Below are 18,805 nucleotides of genomic sequence, written 5' to 3' on the forward strand. Positions count from 1 at the left end.
GGGAGTCTGCTTCCCTTCTCTTTCTCCCTCTTTCCCTCCCCCAGCTCATTTGTGCTGTCTCTCTCTAAAATAAATAAATCTTTTAAAAAAAAAGATTAATTGGAAAAAATCAGTTACATGTTCTCGTATACGATCATTATTTTTTAAGACAATAGAACATTTCAATTTTTCCGGCATTTTTATAGCATTGAATTTTTATTTTAAAATGGGATTCTATATTTTTCCTAAAGAAATTTGGTCTTAAACAGAGAAAATTGTTAAATATTGGCTCTTTTCTTTTCTTCCAGGTTTCACCTTGCTTAAATGTCTTGTCACGATTGTTGTTCAGCAGTGACCCAGATGTATTAGCAGATGTATGCTGGGCCCTTTCTTATCTTTCTGATGGACCCAATGATAAAATTCAAGCAGTCATTGATTCTGGAGTCTGTCGAAGATTGGTGGAACTTTTGATGTAACTATAATTTATGATTGTGTATTAAATTTAGCAGTTAGAGTAATGGCCTTATAAAGATCTTAAAAGTGACTATCTTCAGGAAGTATTGAAAAGCCATCAGCCTCATTTTTCAGAACAGCTATAATGTGAAGAGTTGACCCTCTTAAATTTGTATCCCATCCTTAATTGGAACTATCATTTTGTGGATGTATTTCACTGGTTTTAATCTTTTTATGACTGGCAGGGACTTAATTCAACAGGTATATATGGAATGCTTGTACAGAACCAGTAATCTAGTTAATTGTTCATTACAGTAACTGTAATTGTTCACTAAGTAACTAATTGCTGTAAAAGTCCACTTGCTAGACTATTATTGCTACCTTCTTTAAAAAGAACATATTTTTTATAAAAGAAGTTAAAAACTTATAATTTGTTTTAAAATGATCTTTTTTCTTTAAAAAGACTTTATACTACTTCCTTTTGTCAAAAAGCCATTAGGTAGGCTCAAATGAAGCAGATGGCACAAAGAAGAGAGGTCTGAGAAGGAGTTGTGGCTCTACTCCAAAGACAACATCTGAGAAGGGTAGGCAGGCAGGTTCAATGGGGGGATCAGGGCTCAAGCTTGAGGATGGCACCCACTAGAGCAGCATAACAAGCAAGCTGGAGCAACACATGATGGATAACAGCCTAGCTGGATCAGAAGCCAGTTTCTTATTCTAAGAGAATAGAGATATAAATATGGAAAGGAGGAAAGCCAGAATAATCTAGTGGTATTAGATTAGAACTGGAGAATGTGAACTCATGGCTTTCAACATAAAGAGATAGATGTAGAAATAAGTGTGTGTATGTGTGTGTATATGTCCTCTTAAAGGGCATGGGAATAGTGACACATCTATACTAAAAAGCTGAACACACCAGGTCTTGGTTTTTAAATGCTACTCTTCATTAACAGGAACCAAAATTCTTGGACAAATGGCTGATTCTAGGGCTGGGATTGAGAAAAAATAAGATGAACCTGGAAGTAGTAAGTGCTTAAAGAGTGAAGAACTATCAAAAGAACACAAAAAACCCGCTTGCAGGGACTTCTGCTGTTCTAACTTCCAAGCTTCAGATGATTTGAGCATTAAAATAAATTATAATAATATGTTATAGCATTGAATAAAATAGGAATTCATGAGCCCCGCTAAAATAAGTAGATAGATCAATAGATAGACTGAAAAGCATGTAGTTGGGAATGATGGTATTACAAAATTATCATTGGCAACAAACAATATTGATAATTCAGACAATACACATCAAGAGGTGGTGAAAGTAGTCATTGGTGAAAGAGGCTTAAGGAATGGGATTTAACATAGTCTAAAAGTATATCCTCTCAAAAATATTAATTATAAAGGGAAAAACAGTATATTGAAGTGGAGAAATCTGACCGACACCATTTTAAGTGACTGGAATTCAGTGCCACTATTGTGGACAAAACAGGTATCAGATGCTATCCTAGGTATTGAAAAGATGGTTGCATTTGTGATATCCTAACTAAGAGTATATAATTTGTATCTTAATCATGAGGAAACGTTGGACAAAACCTATAATTGCTTTATGATCATTATAAATGCCAAAATCATGAAATAAAGAAAAAAATAGAAACTTTTTAATTAAAAGAGACTAGAGACATAACAACTGGGTATAATACAGAAGCCTGGATTAGATTCTCTATTACAGAAGTATTACTGGCATAATTAGTGAAACTTGAGTGGGATCTCTGGGTAAAGATATATAGGACTATTTTGTATTATTTTTGCAATTCTTTTGTAAATTTTAACTCTTGCATAGTATTTAAGTTCATATTTTTATTATTTTTAGGCATAATGATTATAAAGTTGTATCGCCTGCATTAAGAGCAGTTGGTAATATTGTGACTGGTGATGATATTCAAACACAGGTGAGTTCAGACTTTAATATGATAAATTGTTAAGATAATGGATTTTAAGAAATTTATTTAGTTTCATACTACTTGGTTTACATATTAATCAAGACTTTAGCACTACCATAATTATATAAGCATCTATAATGTGACAGTAAGCATATTCTTGATAATCAAGATCAGCCTTGAAGAGCTATATGTGAAAGCACTGTCCTAGATCTATATCAATACAAAGAAGTACAAAATAGTAGGATGGCTCTTGAGGGACTTAAAATAAAATTGAGGAGAAAATATATATTAAAGCAAAGCAAATTACTTATCAGTGTATGTTTCTTGAGAACTGATTGGTCAGTAAATGCTATAGAACTTTAAAAAAGAAATCACTGTGCTGAGAAATCTTTGTAGATTCCATAAAGAAGTTGTAACTAAAGCTATATCCTTAAGTTGGGGAAGAATTTAAGTAAACTAGAAGAGATTTATGTGATCATAGGTGTAGAAGCAGACATATGTGAGTTGTATTTTTTTTTTTTTTAAGATTTTATTCATTTGACAGAGAGATCACAAGTAGGCAGAGAGGCAGGCAGAGAGAGAGGGGGAAGCAGGCTCCCTGCTGAGCAGAGAGCTGGATGCAGGGCTTGATCCCAGGACCCTGAGATCATGACCTGAGCTGAAAGCAGAGGCTTAACCCACTGAGCCACCCAGGTGCCCCGTGTGAGTTGTATTTAAGAGACATTAATCTTGACTGGAGAAGAACCTGTTGGTGAAATGGTGATTGATTATAGTTTAAGCATGGAGTTGGTTGGAAATAGGAGGGCCCTTTTTTTTTTTTTTGAGTTTTATTACATTTAATCTTTTTTTAATTAAATTTATTTATTTTCAGCATAACAGTATTCATTATTTTTTCACCACACCCAGTGCTCCATGCAATCCGTGCCCTCTATAATACCCACCACCTGGTACCCCAACCTTTTATAGCAGATTGAAGACCTAGATTACGAGAATGGAAGAAAAGATAGCAAGGAAATATTTTCCAATTTTCCAGATTTGTAACTATGTGTGTGTGTGTCTGTCTGTCTTTTGGAGAATAGTGAGATACCAGAAAAGGTGTGATGACAATTGACTTAGATCTGGAGCAATCTTTCTTGAAGATAGGAACTCAAACTCTGTAACACATTAGATTCTCCTTTGTTTGCCACCATAACTTAAACTTTATTTTAATTTACATGTTATCTTTCACATTTAATCTTTTCAAGTCCTATTTAGGTATATTAGTTATTAAACAGTTGATCCTTAGTAATTGATAGTTATTAATTTAAAATAGCTCTTTAAATGAGAATGCCCTTTTAAACATAACACTTTTCAGCAGAATTTTGGTACACTGCTTCATACATTCGTCAGCAAGTAAATTTAATGTAAATCTTGTGGGTATTCTGAAAATAGGAACATAATGAATTATGCTGTGGAAGGAAGAGTGTAAAGATGTAAAGGAACAAAGTAGAACATACTTCCTTTTTTTTTTTTTTTAAAGATTTTATTTATTTATTTATTTATTTAAGAGAAAGTGAGAGCACACATTAGCAGTGAAGGTAGGGACAGAGCGGGAGGTAGAGGGACAAGCACACTCTTCACTGAGCGTGGAGCCAAACTCGGGACCCAGTCTCCACAATCCTGAGATTTTGACCTGAACCAAAACCTTGGTTTTGGATCCCTAACCAACTGTGTCACCCAGGCACTCCCTATATTTGAAATTTTATTTTATTTTTTTAAAAAACAAAGTATTTTAATTTTTTACTTTCACTTTAATTTACATTTTTAAAAATTTGTAAAAATTTTATTATGTTTTGTTAGTTACCAAATAGTACATCATTAGTTTTTGATGTAGTGTTCCATGATTCATTGTTTGTGTTTAACACCCAGTGCTCCGTGCAGTCTGTGCCCTCCTTAATACCCATCACCAGGCTAACCCATTCCCCTCACCTTCCTCCCCTCTGAAACCCTCAGTTTGTTTCCCAGAGGAGTCCATAGCCTGTCATGGTTCATCCCCCGCTCTGAGTTCCAAAATCCCCTCCATCTTTCCCTTCCTTCTCCTGATGTCCTCCATGCTATTCCTTATGTTCCACATACAAGTAAAACCATATAATTGTCTTTCTCTGCTCAGAGCGTACTTCTTTAGTATGTTCTGAAAGAAAAGCAGAACAGTAAAAAAAAAGTTGAATGAAAAAATTGACTTATTCTGTACATTGAGGTTTCTTACCTATTCTGAGTTCAGGTACTTTGAAAATTTTTGATTTTTTTTTTTTCTATTTCATTTGGTTAAACTAGAGGTTGGATCGTGATCAGTCACTAAATCTCTCTTGAAGTGTCGTATCAGTTGAATTCTTGAGTGTATTCATAAATATGAGGGACACACTTCTCAGTGTCCTGCTTATTCTCATTTTAGTGGTTTGACAGAGCACTTTAATGCAGCATGTTTGGTGAAGTGGGAGAGTAGAAGGTAGCGAGCACTTAAGTTTTACTTTGAGATGAATTTCTTTTTTCTTAATTTAGTTTTTCAAGAGTGATTTTTGTATTTCTGTAAATCATTCGCCTATCGTTGTGTAGTTTTTTGCTATAAGACTTTGTTACCATTCCTGATTTCTGTTTCAGGTAATTTTGAATTGCTCTGCATTACCATGTCTCTTACACTTGTTGAGTAGCCCAAAGGAATCAATCAGAAAAGAAGCCTGCTGGACTGTTTCTAACATCACTGCTGGAAATAGAGCTCAGATTCAGGTAAATCCTTCCAGATCTAAGAAAACAGCAAGATCTCTTAAGTCAGTTTGGACAAAAGTCAGCATTTTATGAATGATTTTTTTTTTTTTTTTTTAGTGAGTAACTTAAAAAAAATTCTTGAAAAGTATTTTACAGAAAATGGTCTTTTCTCCTCTAAAATAACAACATTCATTTATAGTAATCTAGTGAGGAATTGTGTATGTGTGTGTATAAAACTGCCCACAGTGTTGCATGTATAAGGCTGGTCTTAAAAAGGGATTGATTTTTATTAGTTTTAAATAAGCTTGGTAATGACCCTTCCTCTCAACTTTTAAGTAATGATTTATTAGGGTCTTATCAGGCTTCTTGAGTCAAAAATTACCTATCCATTTTGATCAAGTATTTACCTTGTGCTTTATCATCTTATTTTTTTTTTATGATTTTATTTATTTATTTAATAATAAAGTGAGTGAGAGAGAATGTGATTGGGGTGAAGGACAGAGGGAGAAGCAGGCTCCCCGTTTTGCGGGGAGCAGGATGTGGGGCTCAGTCCCAGGTCTCTGGGATCATGACCTGAGCCAAGGCAGACCCTTAACCAACTAAGCTTTATCATATTTAAATTAATGTTCTGTTAATATTTTTTCCAGTCTTGAAAGTATGTGAAAGTTTGTTGGAAGATTAGAAAGATTTCCAAAGTTATTTCCAAATAGTCATTTTAAAGCCAATGGGTCTTATATTTTCTCTACTTATAACATTTTAAAAATAGCATTGGGACTGTTTATGTTGTATCATTTTTCCTCCTCAGGCTGTTATAGATGCAAATATTTTTCCTGTTTTGATTGAGATTCTTCAGAAAGCAGAGTTTCGCACCAGGAAAGAAGCAGCTTGGGCTATAACTAATGCAACATCAGGAGGTACTCCAGAACAAATAAGGTGTGATACAGGGTTTTTTTATATTTAATTTTTTAAATGCACATGGAATAAAATAAAGTACTATATACTTTTTATTTGTTGATGAAACTAAAGTATTATTTCTAAGTCAATTTAAAATGCATTTTTAATGTTAAATGAAAGCATTTGTTATATCAGTTATATTATTCATTCACAGTAGTTTTTTGTTTTTAATGTTTTTCAGTAAAGGATAGTTAACATCACTTGCCTTGGCAGACTATTTATGAAAAATCAGAGACTAAAAATCTGAAAAAGAATAGTTTATATTAATTTGCAAAATATACTCTAATGGACACTAAATATTTTTTTATACTATTAGAGTCACATGCATATAACTGTATTATATAGAAATGGCTAATGAATTTGAACATCCACTTATTTAAAATAATTTTTAAAAATAAAATAAAAGGTAATACTGAAATAGACATTTGTTTTTATAATAATGTTTTCCTAGTCAGTTGTTAGCCTTACCTGTGGATGGTATCTTTTCTTTCCCTATAATTATTTTCTTTTTTTTCTTTCACAGTAGCTTTTTTGATAGGCCTTTTGTTGTTTGTTTACTTGTTTCTTTTATTAACAACATAAATACTAGGTACATGGGCTTTGAAGTCAGGCTGCTTTCAAATCCTGTTTTTTCAGTAAAAGTTGTATGGCTTTGACAAAGTCATTTTACCTGTCTGATCCACAGTTTCTTCTTCTTTTTTTTTTTTTAAAGATTTTATTTATTTATTTGACAGATAGAGATCACAAGTAGGCAGAGAAGCAGGCAGAGAGAGGGGGGGGGAAGCAGGCTCCCTGCTGAGCAGAGAGCCCAATGTGGGGCTCGACCCCAGGACCCTGAGATCATGACCTGAGCTGAAGGCAGAAGTTTAACCCACTGAGCCACCCAGGCACCCCAGTTTCTTCATTTTTTAAGTGAATTTGATAACAGATAATACCTTATGGTAGTCTCCTGATAATTAAATGAGATTCATACATTTTTTAATTTTTTATTTATTTATTTATTTTTTTTAAAGATTTTATTTATTTACCTGACAGAGATCACAAATAGGCAGAGAGGCAGGCAGAGAGAGAGGAGGAAGCAGGCTCTCTGCCGAGCAGAGAGCCCAACGCAGGTCTTGATCCCAGGACCCTGGGATCATGACCTGAGCCAAAGGCAGAGGCCTTAACCCACTGAGCCACCCAGGCACCCTGGGATTCATACATTTAAAGCACTTAACGTGGTACCTAAACATTAAGTTCTCTACTAAGATTAGCTAATATTATCATTGTTATTTGTAATCTTCACAACTTTTATGATCAGAATTGATTCCTAAATTTCTTTTTATCTTGTGCTTTTTACTCTCTTTTGCCCCATAACAAGGTTCTACTTTGCACTTGCATAAAAGCCTGACTTCCTACAGAACAGAATCTTCTTGTTCTATGGATTTGTCTGTGAAATTTAGGACTCTTTGGGTTTCTTGAAGTGACTGTTTAGGAAGTATTTTCTAATGAATATTTAATTTATGTCTTAATTTATAAAATAAGGCAGCTGCTAGCTATTTTACAAATTGCTGAGAGGATTTTGAGATAACCTGTTGTGACAGCTTTGCCTTATTGCCTTCGTTTGTGCTATTATCTTGTGTCTAAGATTTATATTTTTATATATTGATAACATCTCTTCCATTCTACCTCTTTCTATTACATTTCCATCTCATTATGTTATGAATATAAAGAATAATAAAACAAGGTCTTCCCCTTGTTCTAGCTTGCATTTTTTTTTAATTTTTTAATTTTTTTATTAACATATAATGTATTATTAGCCCCAGGGGTACAGGTCTGTGAATCGCCAGGTTTACACATCACAGCACTCACCATAGCACATACCCTCCCCAGTGTCCATAACCCCACCACCCTCTCCTTACCTCCTTCCCCCCGGCAACCCTCAGTTTGTTTGGTGAGATTAAGAGTCTCTTCTGGTTTGACTCCCTCCTAATCCCATCTTGTTTCATTTATTCCTTTCCTCCCAAACCCCCCACATTGCCTCTCCACTTCCTCATATCAGGGAGATCATATGATAATTGTCTTTCTCTGATTGACTTATTTTGCTAAGCATAATACCCTCTAGTTCCACCCATGTCGTCACAAATAACAAGATTTCATTTCTTTTGATGGCTGCATAGTATTCCATTGTATATCTGTACCACATCTTCTTTATCCATTCATCTGTTGATGGACATCTAGGTTCTTTCCATAGTTTGGATATCGTGGACATTGCTGCTATAAACATTTGGGTGCACGTACCCCTTCAGATCACTACATTTGGTATCTTTAGGGTAAATACCCAGTAGTGCGATTGCTGGGTCATATGGTAACTCTATTTTCAACTTTTTGAGGAACCTCCATGCTGTTTTCCAGAGTGGTTGCACCAGCTTGCATTTCCCACCAACAGTGTGTACAGGGTCGGCTCTCATTTTTTTTTTTTATCAGCTAATATTATTTTTATCTTCTTTGGGAACCAAAGTTTCTTTGTTTAATTATTTTCATTATTATGTCTAGTCCATATATTATTACTTAAATTTATTGGTGTGAATCGAGTGTCCAAACTGAGATCATTATTTCTTCTTACCATTTTCATCATTTCATTAATTCTACATATATGGGAGGAGATCTTGATTACAAATTAGTTTCAGCATGCATACCACTAATATTTATTGAATGTCTCATATTGCCAGTTGTTGTGCTAAGTCATTTCAGTTATTAAATGCCAAGGGTGTATCCGATACCTTCATGTATTTTATGTCCTTTAACTTCATACCTCTAAGAAATATTCAATCAACAAATATATCGATTAGCTATAGTATATGGCAATTGAGTGCTCTAGTGAAGGTATGTAATTAAAAAAAAAAAGAGTAGAAACTAACTTTTAGGGGTACCTGGGTGGCTCAGTCATTAAGTGTCTGTCTTCAGCTCAGTTCATGATCCCAGGGCCTGGGATTGAGCTCTGCATCAGGATACCTGCTCAGCGGGAAGCCTGCTTCTCCTTCTCCCTCTCCCCTTGCTTCTGTTCCTCTCTCACTGTGTCTCTGTAGAATAAATAAATAAAATCTTTGGAAAAAAGAAAAAAAGAAATTAACTTTTATTGAATGCTTAACTATATTTTTGTAGCAACTGTCTGAGCTTGGTACTGTTATTATCTCCATTTTAAGATGGAGAAACTTAGACATAGAGCAGTCACTCAAAGTCACACAACTAATGAGTGGAATTGGGACTTGAAGCCATACAGTCTAGCTTCAAACAAGTACGTGTGTTTTTTCTTTAGCTTTAATGGACTTTTTGCCAACTAAATAAATCAGTTACTTTGTTTATATTATAGAGAATGGAAAAGAGCTAATAAAAACTAGAAAAGAGCAAAGTATTAAAAAATGAATGGAATAACTTTGTGAACATTGTTTATTAAAATTATTCATAATGTAGTATTCAGTATTCAGTATTGCTTCTGAAACATAGGTGGTATTTTAGAGCATCAGCTATGATTGTTTTTGTGAGAAATTTGATTTAGGTATCCCTTATCCCTCTTCTGCCTACTTCTATATGACCCTAGTATGTGCACATAGACTCACCTTTAAATATTAGCACCTTGAAACCACTGTTGTTCTTAATACTATTCATATGCCATGCAGAAACAGTCCAAGTAACGATTTACTTGTATGTGTATTTTTGTAATATTTGTAATCTCGTTTATTGCTAATTATGTTAAATGAAAATAGAGTAAAAAGTTTTCAGGTTCCTATGTAAGTGAAAATTTAAATATTTTAATGTCGAGTTTGTATAAAGATACTTTTCTTAATTGTTTATTGAACAGTTCACTGAAGAATATTTGCTATAAATAATATTTAAGTCTTTCTAAATGTTTTTTTTTTTTCCCTCCACTTTTTTAAAAATTACTCTGAAGGTATTTGGTAGCCTTAGGTTGCATTAAACCACTTTGTGACCTGTTGACTGTTATGGACTCTAAAATAGTCCAAGTGGCTTTAAATGGACTTGAAAATATTTTACGTCTTGGAGAACAAGAATCTAAGCAGAATGGAATAGGCATTAATCCATACTGTGCTCTCATTGAAGAAGCATATGGTAAGCAGTCAGTTCAAAAATGTATCATTACAGTCAAGTCTTCTTTTTTTTTTTAATTAATTTTTTATTTTTTATAAACATATATTTTTATCCCCAGGGGTACAGGTCCGCAAATCACCAGGTTTACACACTTCACAGCACTCACCAAAGCACACACCCTCCCCAATGTCCACAACCCCACCCCCTTCTCCCAAGCCCCCTCCCCCCAGCAACCCTCAATTTGTTTTGTGAGATTAAGAGTCACTTATGGTTTGTCTCCCTCCCAATCCCATCTTGTTTCATTGATTCTTCTCCTACCCACTTAAGCCCGCATGTTGCATCACCACTTCCTCATATCAGGGAGATCATATGATAGTTGTCTTTCTCTGCTTGACTTATTTCGCTAAGCATGATACGCTCTAGTTCCATCCATGTTGTCGCAAATGGCAAGATTTCATTTCTTTTGATGGCTGCATAGTATTCCATTGTGTATATATACCACATCTTCATGATCCATTCATCTGTTGATGGACATCTAGGTTCTTTCCATAGTTTGGCTATTGTGGACATTGCTGCTATAAACATTCAGGTGCATGTGCCCCTTTGTCAAGTCTTCTTTTTAACTGACATATAATATTACAAGTTGCCCTCAGGTATACAACATAATGATTCCATGTTTGTATATGCTGTAAAACTATCATGATCACCATAGTAAGTCTAGTTAACAACCATTACCATACAGTTACAAAATGTTTTCCTTGTGATGAGAACTTGTAAGATTTACTTTCTTAGCAATTTATAAATACATAATACAATATTATTAACTCTGGTGCCCATGCTATACGTTATTTCTCCATGACTTATTTATTACTAGAAGTTTGTACCTTTTGACCTCCTTCACCCATTTTGCCAACTTTCCCCACTGGCAACCACCAGTCCATTCTCTGTATCTATGAGCTTGGTATTTTTTGTTGTTGTTTGTTTTTGGATTTTACATATGTGTGAGATTATTTTCTTTCTGTGGCTTATTTTATTTAGCATAATGCCATCAAGGTCCATCCGTGTTGTCACAAACGACAAGATTACATTCTTTTTTTATGTCTGAATATTTTATCGTATACATGTGTACATTTTTTTTTTCTTTTTATCCATTCATTTGTCAGTAAACAGTTATGTTGCTCACATATCTTAGCCACCCTAAATAGTGCTTCAGTGAACGTTGGGATAGCAGATGTCTTTTCTACTTAGTGTTTGCATTTTCTTTGGATAAATACCCAGAAGTGGAATTGCTAAATTATGTGATAGTTCTGTTTTTTGGGGGTAGTTTAATTTTTGAAGAACCTCTGTACTGTTTACCATAGTGGCTGCACCAATTTACATTCCTACCAACAGTGCACCAGGGTCTCATTTGTTCACATCTACCTATACTTGTTATATCTAGTCTTTTTGATAATAGTCATTCTAACAGATGTGAGGCAATTATTTTCATTGCAGTTTTTATTTAAATTTCCCTAATGATTACTGACGTTGGACACCTTTTCAGGTGCTTGTTGGATATCTGTCTTCTTTGGAGTAGTTTCTGTTTAGGTCCTCTGCCCATATTTTAGCCAGATTGCTTGTTTTGGGTGTTGAGTTGGTGTTCAGTTCTTTATGTATTTTGGGCATTAACTCCTTAAGGTATATGACTTGCAAATATTGTCTCTATTCTATAGGTTGTCTTTTCATTTCGTTGATTTTGTTGATGGGTTCCTTTGCTGTGCAGAAGCTTTTTTTAGTTTGATGTAATCCCACTTGTTTATTTTGACTTTTGTTGTATTTGCTTTGGGTGTCAATTCTAAAATATTGACAAGACCAGTGTCAAAAGTTTATCACTGATGTTTTCTTCTACTTTATGGTTTCAGATCTTACATTCAAGTAATGTATACAGAGTTTTTGTGTACAGTGTATGTTAGTGGCCCAGTTTCACTCTTTTGTGTGTGATTGTCCAGTTTTCCAGCACCATTTTTTGAAAAGACTGCCCTTTTCCCATTGTATTTTACATTCTTTGCTTCTTTGTAGTAAATTAATTGATTTTATATGTGGGTTTCTTTCTGGGCTCTCTATTCCATCGATCTGTTTTTATGCTAGTAAGTTTTTATTATTACAGCTTTGTAATACAGTTTGAAATCAGAGAGTATGATGTCTCCAGCTTTGTTCTTTTTTTAAAGCTGCTTTTGGCTATTTAGGGTTCTGTGTGCTTCTATAAAGAGGCACCTGAGTGGCTCAGTCAATTAAGTGTCTACCTTCGGCTCTGGTCATGACCCTGGGGCCCTGGAATCGAGCCACATATCGGATTCCCTGTCCAGTGGGGAGTCTGCTTCTCCCTCTCACTCTCCTTCTGTGCTCTCTCTCTCTCCAATATATTTATGTTTATTTTAGGATTATTTGTTCTATTTCTGGAAAAATGCCATTGGAATTTTGACACAGAGTATATTAAATCTGTAGATTGTTTTGGGTAGAATAGACATTTTAATAATATTAATTCTTCCAACCCATTAGCACAGAATATCTTTCCATTTATTTGTACTGTCTTCAATTTCTTTCATTATAGTTCTTAATGTCCAGGTCGTTCACCTCCTTGGTTAAATTTATTCCTAGGTAGTTTATTCTTTTTGATGCACTTGTAAGTGGGATTATTTTTTAATTTCTTTTTCTGATAGTTTGTTATGGATGTATAGAAATGCAATAGATTTTTGTACTAATTTTATTTATAGACTGCTACTTTACTGAATTCATTGATTAGTTTTAAGGTTTTTGGTGGAGTCTAGGATTTTCTATATATGATAGCATGCAAATGGTGACAGTTTCCCTTCTTCCGTTTTGAATTAGATGGCTTTAATTTCTTTTTGTTGCCTAATTGCTCTGGCTGGTACTTCAGTACTATTCTGCATTGATACAGTTGAAGAGGTTTTCCTGTAATTAAATGAAAAATATATTCAGCATCACCCAGACTAAGTGTAGATTTTTCTTCTTGTAGGCAATAAAATAGAGTGCTCTAGATTTTGTTAATTTTGTAAAAATAGGCTTTTTCAGTTTCACTTATAGGTTATACTTTTGGCATATTATACAATAGCTATATTGGATTTGTAAATAATACTCATTCCATATTGATCTCCTTGGATTCTATCTCTGAGAGAATGTATGTTAGTTTGCTCACCTTTTGTTTCTTCATTTGTGTTTGTTTTGGTGCTTTTCCTTTTTTGTGCTTTTAATAAATAACATAATTACTCTGGAAAGGACGTGTAGAGTTACATAATCTAAAGTTGAGAAATTGATTTTAAAATTGAGAAACTAAAGTATAGAGAAACCAAAGTTATTTGGTCAAAATCACACAGCTAACAAGGTAGAGTCTATGATCTCTTGATTCCCAGGCTGGTGCTTTTACCACACTGCCTTATGCTGTCATTCTTGAAGTTTAAGACATAAATTGTGTTGGCTCTCAGTATGTGCAAGAATTAGATAGGAACAACACCCCCATTGATGATAGACTGACAAATGCTATGTTTTCATTATTTTGGTTCACATATATAATGAAACTTGAGTAACAGTTTTCTTTATATATGTATATATATGTAAAACAGGTCTGGATAAAATTGAATTTCTGCAAAGCCATGAAAATCAGGAAATTTACCAAAAGGCTTTTGATCTGATTGAACATTACTTTGGTGTAGAGGAAGATGACCCCAGCATTGTACCTCAGGTGGATGATAGTCAGCAACAGTTCGTATTTCAGCAGCAGGAAGCACCAATGGAAGGATTTCAACTTTAACTTGGTGGGGTAAAAATTACTGGCTATGAAAGATAGTTTCAGAGATCTCTTCTTTGTTACAGTATCAGTAGGAATGTTTGCTGTGTTTTTACTTAGGAAAAGGGAAAAGTTGATGCACTTTTAAAAAGAAAACAAAAGAAGTTTCCATTCAGATGCAATCTTTCATTTTAGTTTTTTTATTTTGGTGTACGTATATTTGTGTTTTTATTGTCTTACCTATTTTTTGTAACTTTGTGAGCAATTAAATATATATGAAATTATTTAATAACTTAAGCTTGAAAAGGAGAACTTCGATAAAGTATTATATATAATGGTTCTGAGTTTTTTTTCTCGCATCTTGGAAACTGCACATTGGCAGTACAGCTGATAATTGCATTTTGGCAGTAAGTCTGACATGCCCAATCTACTAAATCTACCTCTATCTTGAAGCAAAAACAAAAAAGCTTCAGAAGCATGAAATAGTGTAAAAGCTAAATTAGAATGTGAAAATATCTGTTACCTTAAATTATAAATCACTGTGCTGTAGGTTATACTTTGCAAAAAAAAAATTACAGCAGAAAACCTGTAAAATTTATTTATAGAACATAGAAGTATTGTACTGATAATCAATTAAAATGTGGCAATTGTGAAGAGAAAAGCTGTTCTTCATGTTGAACACATTAAGATGATTACACAACATTTAAATATTTGTGTTTTTAACATGTAAATGCTATTATATTAGTATATTTTGTATTTTGACCAAAAATGCTACCATTTTTGAAATAGTGTTTTATTATTTTTTCACTCTTCATTTTAATAAGCATCGTGATAGAGATGCCATCATGAATCTAAAGTAGTGCTACATAGCAAAAATAATACTGTAATCTTTTCTCTGATTTTTTTCAGAGCAGTCATTGAAAAGTTTCACTTTCTGTGTAATAATAAACTTGGGTACTTGAATGACAAAATTATCCTGAAGAGATCACCTTGTTACGTGTTAAATTTTATTAAATGGACTTAATGTTTGGACACTAAAGGATGACACTAATGAAAATTGCTAAGGACTCTTTAATATAGCTGAAATCTGTACTAGGAATTGTTTTTTCCTTTTTTCATAATAGTTGGAGGGCCATACTGCTGCTTGTTGTAAATCAGTGTATTAAGTTACATTTGTATAAGATTGGTCAACATGATGTACATGTTTTATGTTTTAACAGCAAAAACCTCTTCAAACCATAAAGCTTTTAAAAAAAAGTTTCAATAGGAAAAGTATATATATATATTTATTTATAGATACATATGTAAATGGTGTCTGTGTGTTATTTTCACAGTGATGTACTTGGTAGAGCTTTCCAAGCAGCTGTGGTACTGTTGAACTCAGTCTTTTCGTTTATAGTTATATGCAGGCTATTTACACTTCTAATTATATACCTAAAGTACTTATTTAAAAATTAGTATACAACTGTTTTAAGATGGGAACTAAAGCATTTTTGATATGATTCATAGTCTATTCTGTAAAGAAAGATTTCATTTATGATAGCATTTATAATGTTTCTGCTGGAAATCAGAGGCATGTTACAAAAAGAAAATGTATATAGGAATACTTTTAAATAGTATGACACTTTGTAAATTATGTATCATGAAACTATGCTTTTGGCAAGACACTTAATACCTACAGCTATAAAATACAGGTTTAAATGGTGTCCATAATGCTGACTGTATCTGCCAAACCCCTTTTTATATATTGTTAAGTAGAGGATTGTATCTGTGCCCTTTTTATTGTAGTGGAAGTTAGAAAGTTTAGTATAACAAGTTTTTCTCTTGTGTTATGTATAGTCAAAAGAACAGGGTAGTTATATCAAAGATTATCAAATTGATGGTGAATTTATGAGATAAACATTTTTTTGTGGTACAGATGGTTCTAAGTATCAGGTGACAGGGTATTCCACTCTTTCTAATCAATTGAACTTGATAATCCAGCATAATTCATAAACTAACCAGCTGTGCCTGCTTTTATTTTGAGGACCCTGTAGTCACATTAATAAATAAGCCAAGTCTTTCAAACAAAATAGTTCTTATAGAAGGAAAAATAATACATATGTGTGTGCATACCCACACACATATAAAATGATTTTTGAGGAGACAGTTTTTAAATTTTGCCAGTAAAATCTATCTCTAACACAGAATATGACCATATTTCAAGCATCTAAATATAGACTCATATTTAATTTTTTAGATCTGTTATTTGGGTAATTAATTTGATTAGATTTGAATGCAAGAGGGAGTGAGTATCTATCTAATAGTTGGGACCAGCTATGGACATGCTGATGACTTCATTGAACCAAGACTAGCAAATACTTTGTTACTAAAATTTTTTTTTATATGACTACACTTTTCAAATAAAATATTTTAAATGCTCCAAAATGTATTTTCATTAATCTCACTTACCCTTATGGAAAAAAAAAAAATCTCTTTTTTTAACTTGCTCTCCTAAAAACATATATTTAAATTCAAGAGCAATTGTGCCAAAAAAAAATTAAAACATGTTGTAAAAGGGAAGTGCATGCAACATTAATGGAAAAAAAGAAAACACTTGCAAGAGCCTTTTACATTTATTTAATTAAATTCATTGTTTTATTTTGTCTGAATTTGAATTTGTACTAGTTAATCTATGCAATTATGCTTACTTGTTATGTATTTGTAAGTACCTGACTCACTAGCCTGGTTTTCTTTAACAGGTTTTATTTTGAAATGTGTTCCTAGAACTTTAATTTTAATGTCATTTTGTTCACTTAACTGGTAGCACCAGAACAAGAAAGCAAAAAAACAAAAACAAAAACAAAAAAAACAAACACATAAAAAGTCTGCTGGCACAGAAATAACACCATTTGGTAACTGTAAAACTTATTTGCAAGGTAAAGGTTGATTTGTTGAATAAAGGACTAAAAGAAGCATTACCTTTGCCTCGTTTTTTTTCTTAAGGAGCATTATGGAAAAGGGTAACTCTAATTCAAAGTCTTAGTGATTTTTTGTTGCTGTTCTCAATTCAGCAATATACTGGCTGCTTTGTGAAACTGAAATCAAAGTAATTGTTGTTAACCTTTACTCATTTTAGTTCATAGCATTACATAATGTAATAGTTTTACAAAATGTGACATTAGGAGCCCATATGGTAGGGCTCTACAAGGATAATGTGTCCAAATTCCGAATTGGGGAGTGGGATGAGGGGAGGATATTCTTCCCTAACTAAATAAACCAACATTTGAGCAGTATGCAATATTATGAAATGTTACAGCACTATATTAAAAATAATAAAATACTATTTTATAATTGCATTTATGTAAATGTCTCTATTTCATTTGTTCTCACTTAGGATGGTATACTCCTAATGGAACAAAAATAGGTGCCCTCATTGATTATAATTCCATTCACTTTCTAAAACCAGTCAGATTGCTGTTTGTAGCATATCCGATAAAGCAGTGTGTTGCTTTTATTTTAGAAGTTACATCTTGTGCTATACATCAAATTTGTCTTTGTATTTCAAGCTTTGGCAGTTAGCAGACATGCACATGTTTTGAGATTATTTTTTCCTTTTCTGTTATTTTAATGCAACATAATGCATTTATTTAAGAGGTAGAGTTTTAAACCTGATGAACTGAAATCAGAGGGAATGTCTGATTTAATTTATTAATGAACTCTGGGATACATGGTCCACACTGAAGCCAAGCCTAAGCCTCCTTAGACTAGTATTTTTGTTCGCTGCTGCTGCTCTGTTTTTTGCTTTGCCTGGTTTCCTTTCCTTCAGTATTTGAAACAGATTAATCACAGAATAATGAAAGTAATTGGATATTATTTTTAGGGTACCTTTCAATAAAGCAGTCTGCAATTCTAGTGACAAATGAATTCCTGAAAATACAATGTACAAGTAAAACAATAGACAAATATGCAGTGGCATTCCCTCCCCAGAAATTCCCAAGTACATCTTTTAATGATACGTTTGCTCAATTTTATATATGTTCTTTTTTAAAAACTTTTAAACATTTTTAATTTAAATTCAGTTAACATATAATGTATCATTGGTTTCAGAGGCAGAGGCCTATGATTATTAGTCTTATATAATACCCAGTGCTCATTACATCACATGCCCTCCTTAATGTCCACCCAGGTACCCCATCCCTCCACCCTCTCCCCTCCAGCAGCCCTCTGTTTGTTTCCTATGATTAAGAGTTCTTTAATTTTGGGGGCGCCTGGGTGGCTCAGTGGGTTAAAGCCTCTGACTTTGGCTCAGGTCATGATCCCAGGGTCCTGGAATTGAGCCCCCCATCAGGCTCTCTGCTCAGCGGGGAGCCTGCTTCCTCCTCTTTATCTCTCTACCTGCCTCTCTGCCTACGTGTGATCTGTCAAATAAATAAATAAAATCTTTTAAAAAAAAAAAAAGAGTTCTTTAATTTTCTTTCATATTTAAAGAGTTGACTAAGTTCAATGAGCATATGATTCCCCCTTTTAGCACATTAAATAATTTTTATATTTGTTTGAGTAGCTTATTTAGGAAATGTACATCATATCATTATCAATAGCACTTTAACATTCCAATTTTCCATTCTGTTATGAAAAAGGACTTTCAAATAATTGCACTGGCTATAAAGCACCACCAGAACTAAAATGTCAATTGGGGGCAACCCCGTGAAATAACTTGGAATGCTCAGTAGTTAATGCACAACCATTTTAATTTGGAGACTATAGGCAGTTGAGGGAATTTAATGTGTAATGCCCCAAAATAAAATACTCAATTTAAAAATTGAATATTTTAAACTTACAGATTACTTTTGAGGGATCTGTCCTGTTCTTTTTCAGTTATGGTTAACATGTT

At 33.4% G+C, this 18,805-nt stretch overlaps 1 protein-coding gene across 3 annotated transcripts in view; it reads left to right on the top strand.

Moving 5' to 3' along the window:
- The window catches only part of KPNA5 (karyopherin subunit alpha 5), a 50,260-nt gene extending 33,368 nt beyond the window's left edge, over positions 1-16,892 (top strand). The window contains exons 9-15 of one of the 3 annotated variants that reach the window (XM_059400604.1): positions 288-451; positions 2,294-2,372; positions 5,001-5,126; positions 5,911-6,038; positions 9,991-10,169; positions 13,769-13,960; positions 14,842-16,892. In XM_059400604.1, coding sequence (XP_059256587.1) covers positions 288-451; positions 2,294-2,372; positions 5,001-5,126; positions 5,911-6,038; positions 9,991-10,169; positions 13,769-13,956 — 864 coding nt within the window. In that variant the 3' untranslated portion in view covers positions 13,957-13,960; positions 14,842-16,892. Of the gene's footprint in view, positions 1-287; positions 452-2,293; positions 2,373-5,000; positions 5,127-5,910; positions 6,039-9,990; positions 10,170-13,768 lie in introns of all 3 variants that reach the window. The other 2 variants (XM_059400603.1, XM_059400605.1) reach the window with 2 other exon arrangements.
- Positions 16,893-18,805: the final 1,913 nt, after the last annotated feature.

Source organism: Mustela nigripes, chromosome 5 (genome assembly GCF_022355385.1).
Source record: "Mustela nigripes isolate SB6536 chromosome 5, MUSNIG.SB6536, whole genome shotgun sequence".
Taxonomy (NCBI): domain Eukaryota; kingdom Metazoa; phylum Chordata; class Mammalia; order Carnivora; family Mustelidae; genus Mustela; species Mustela nigripes.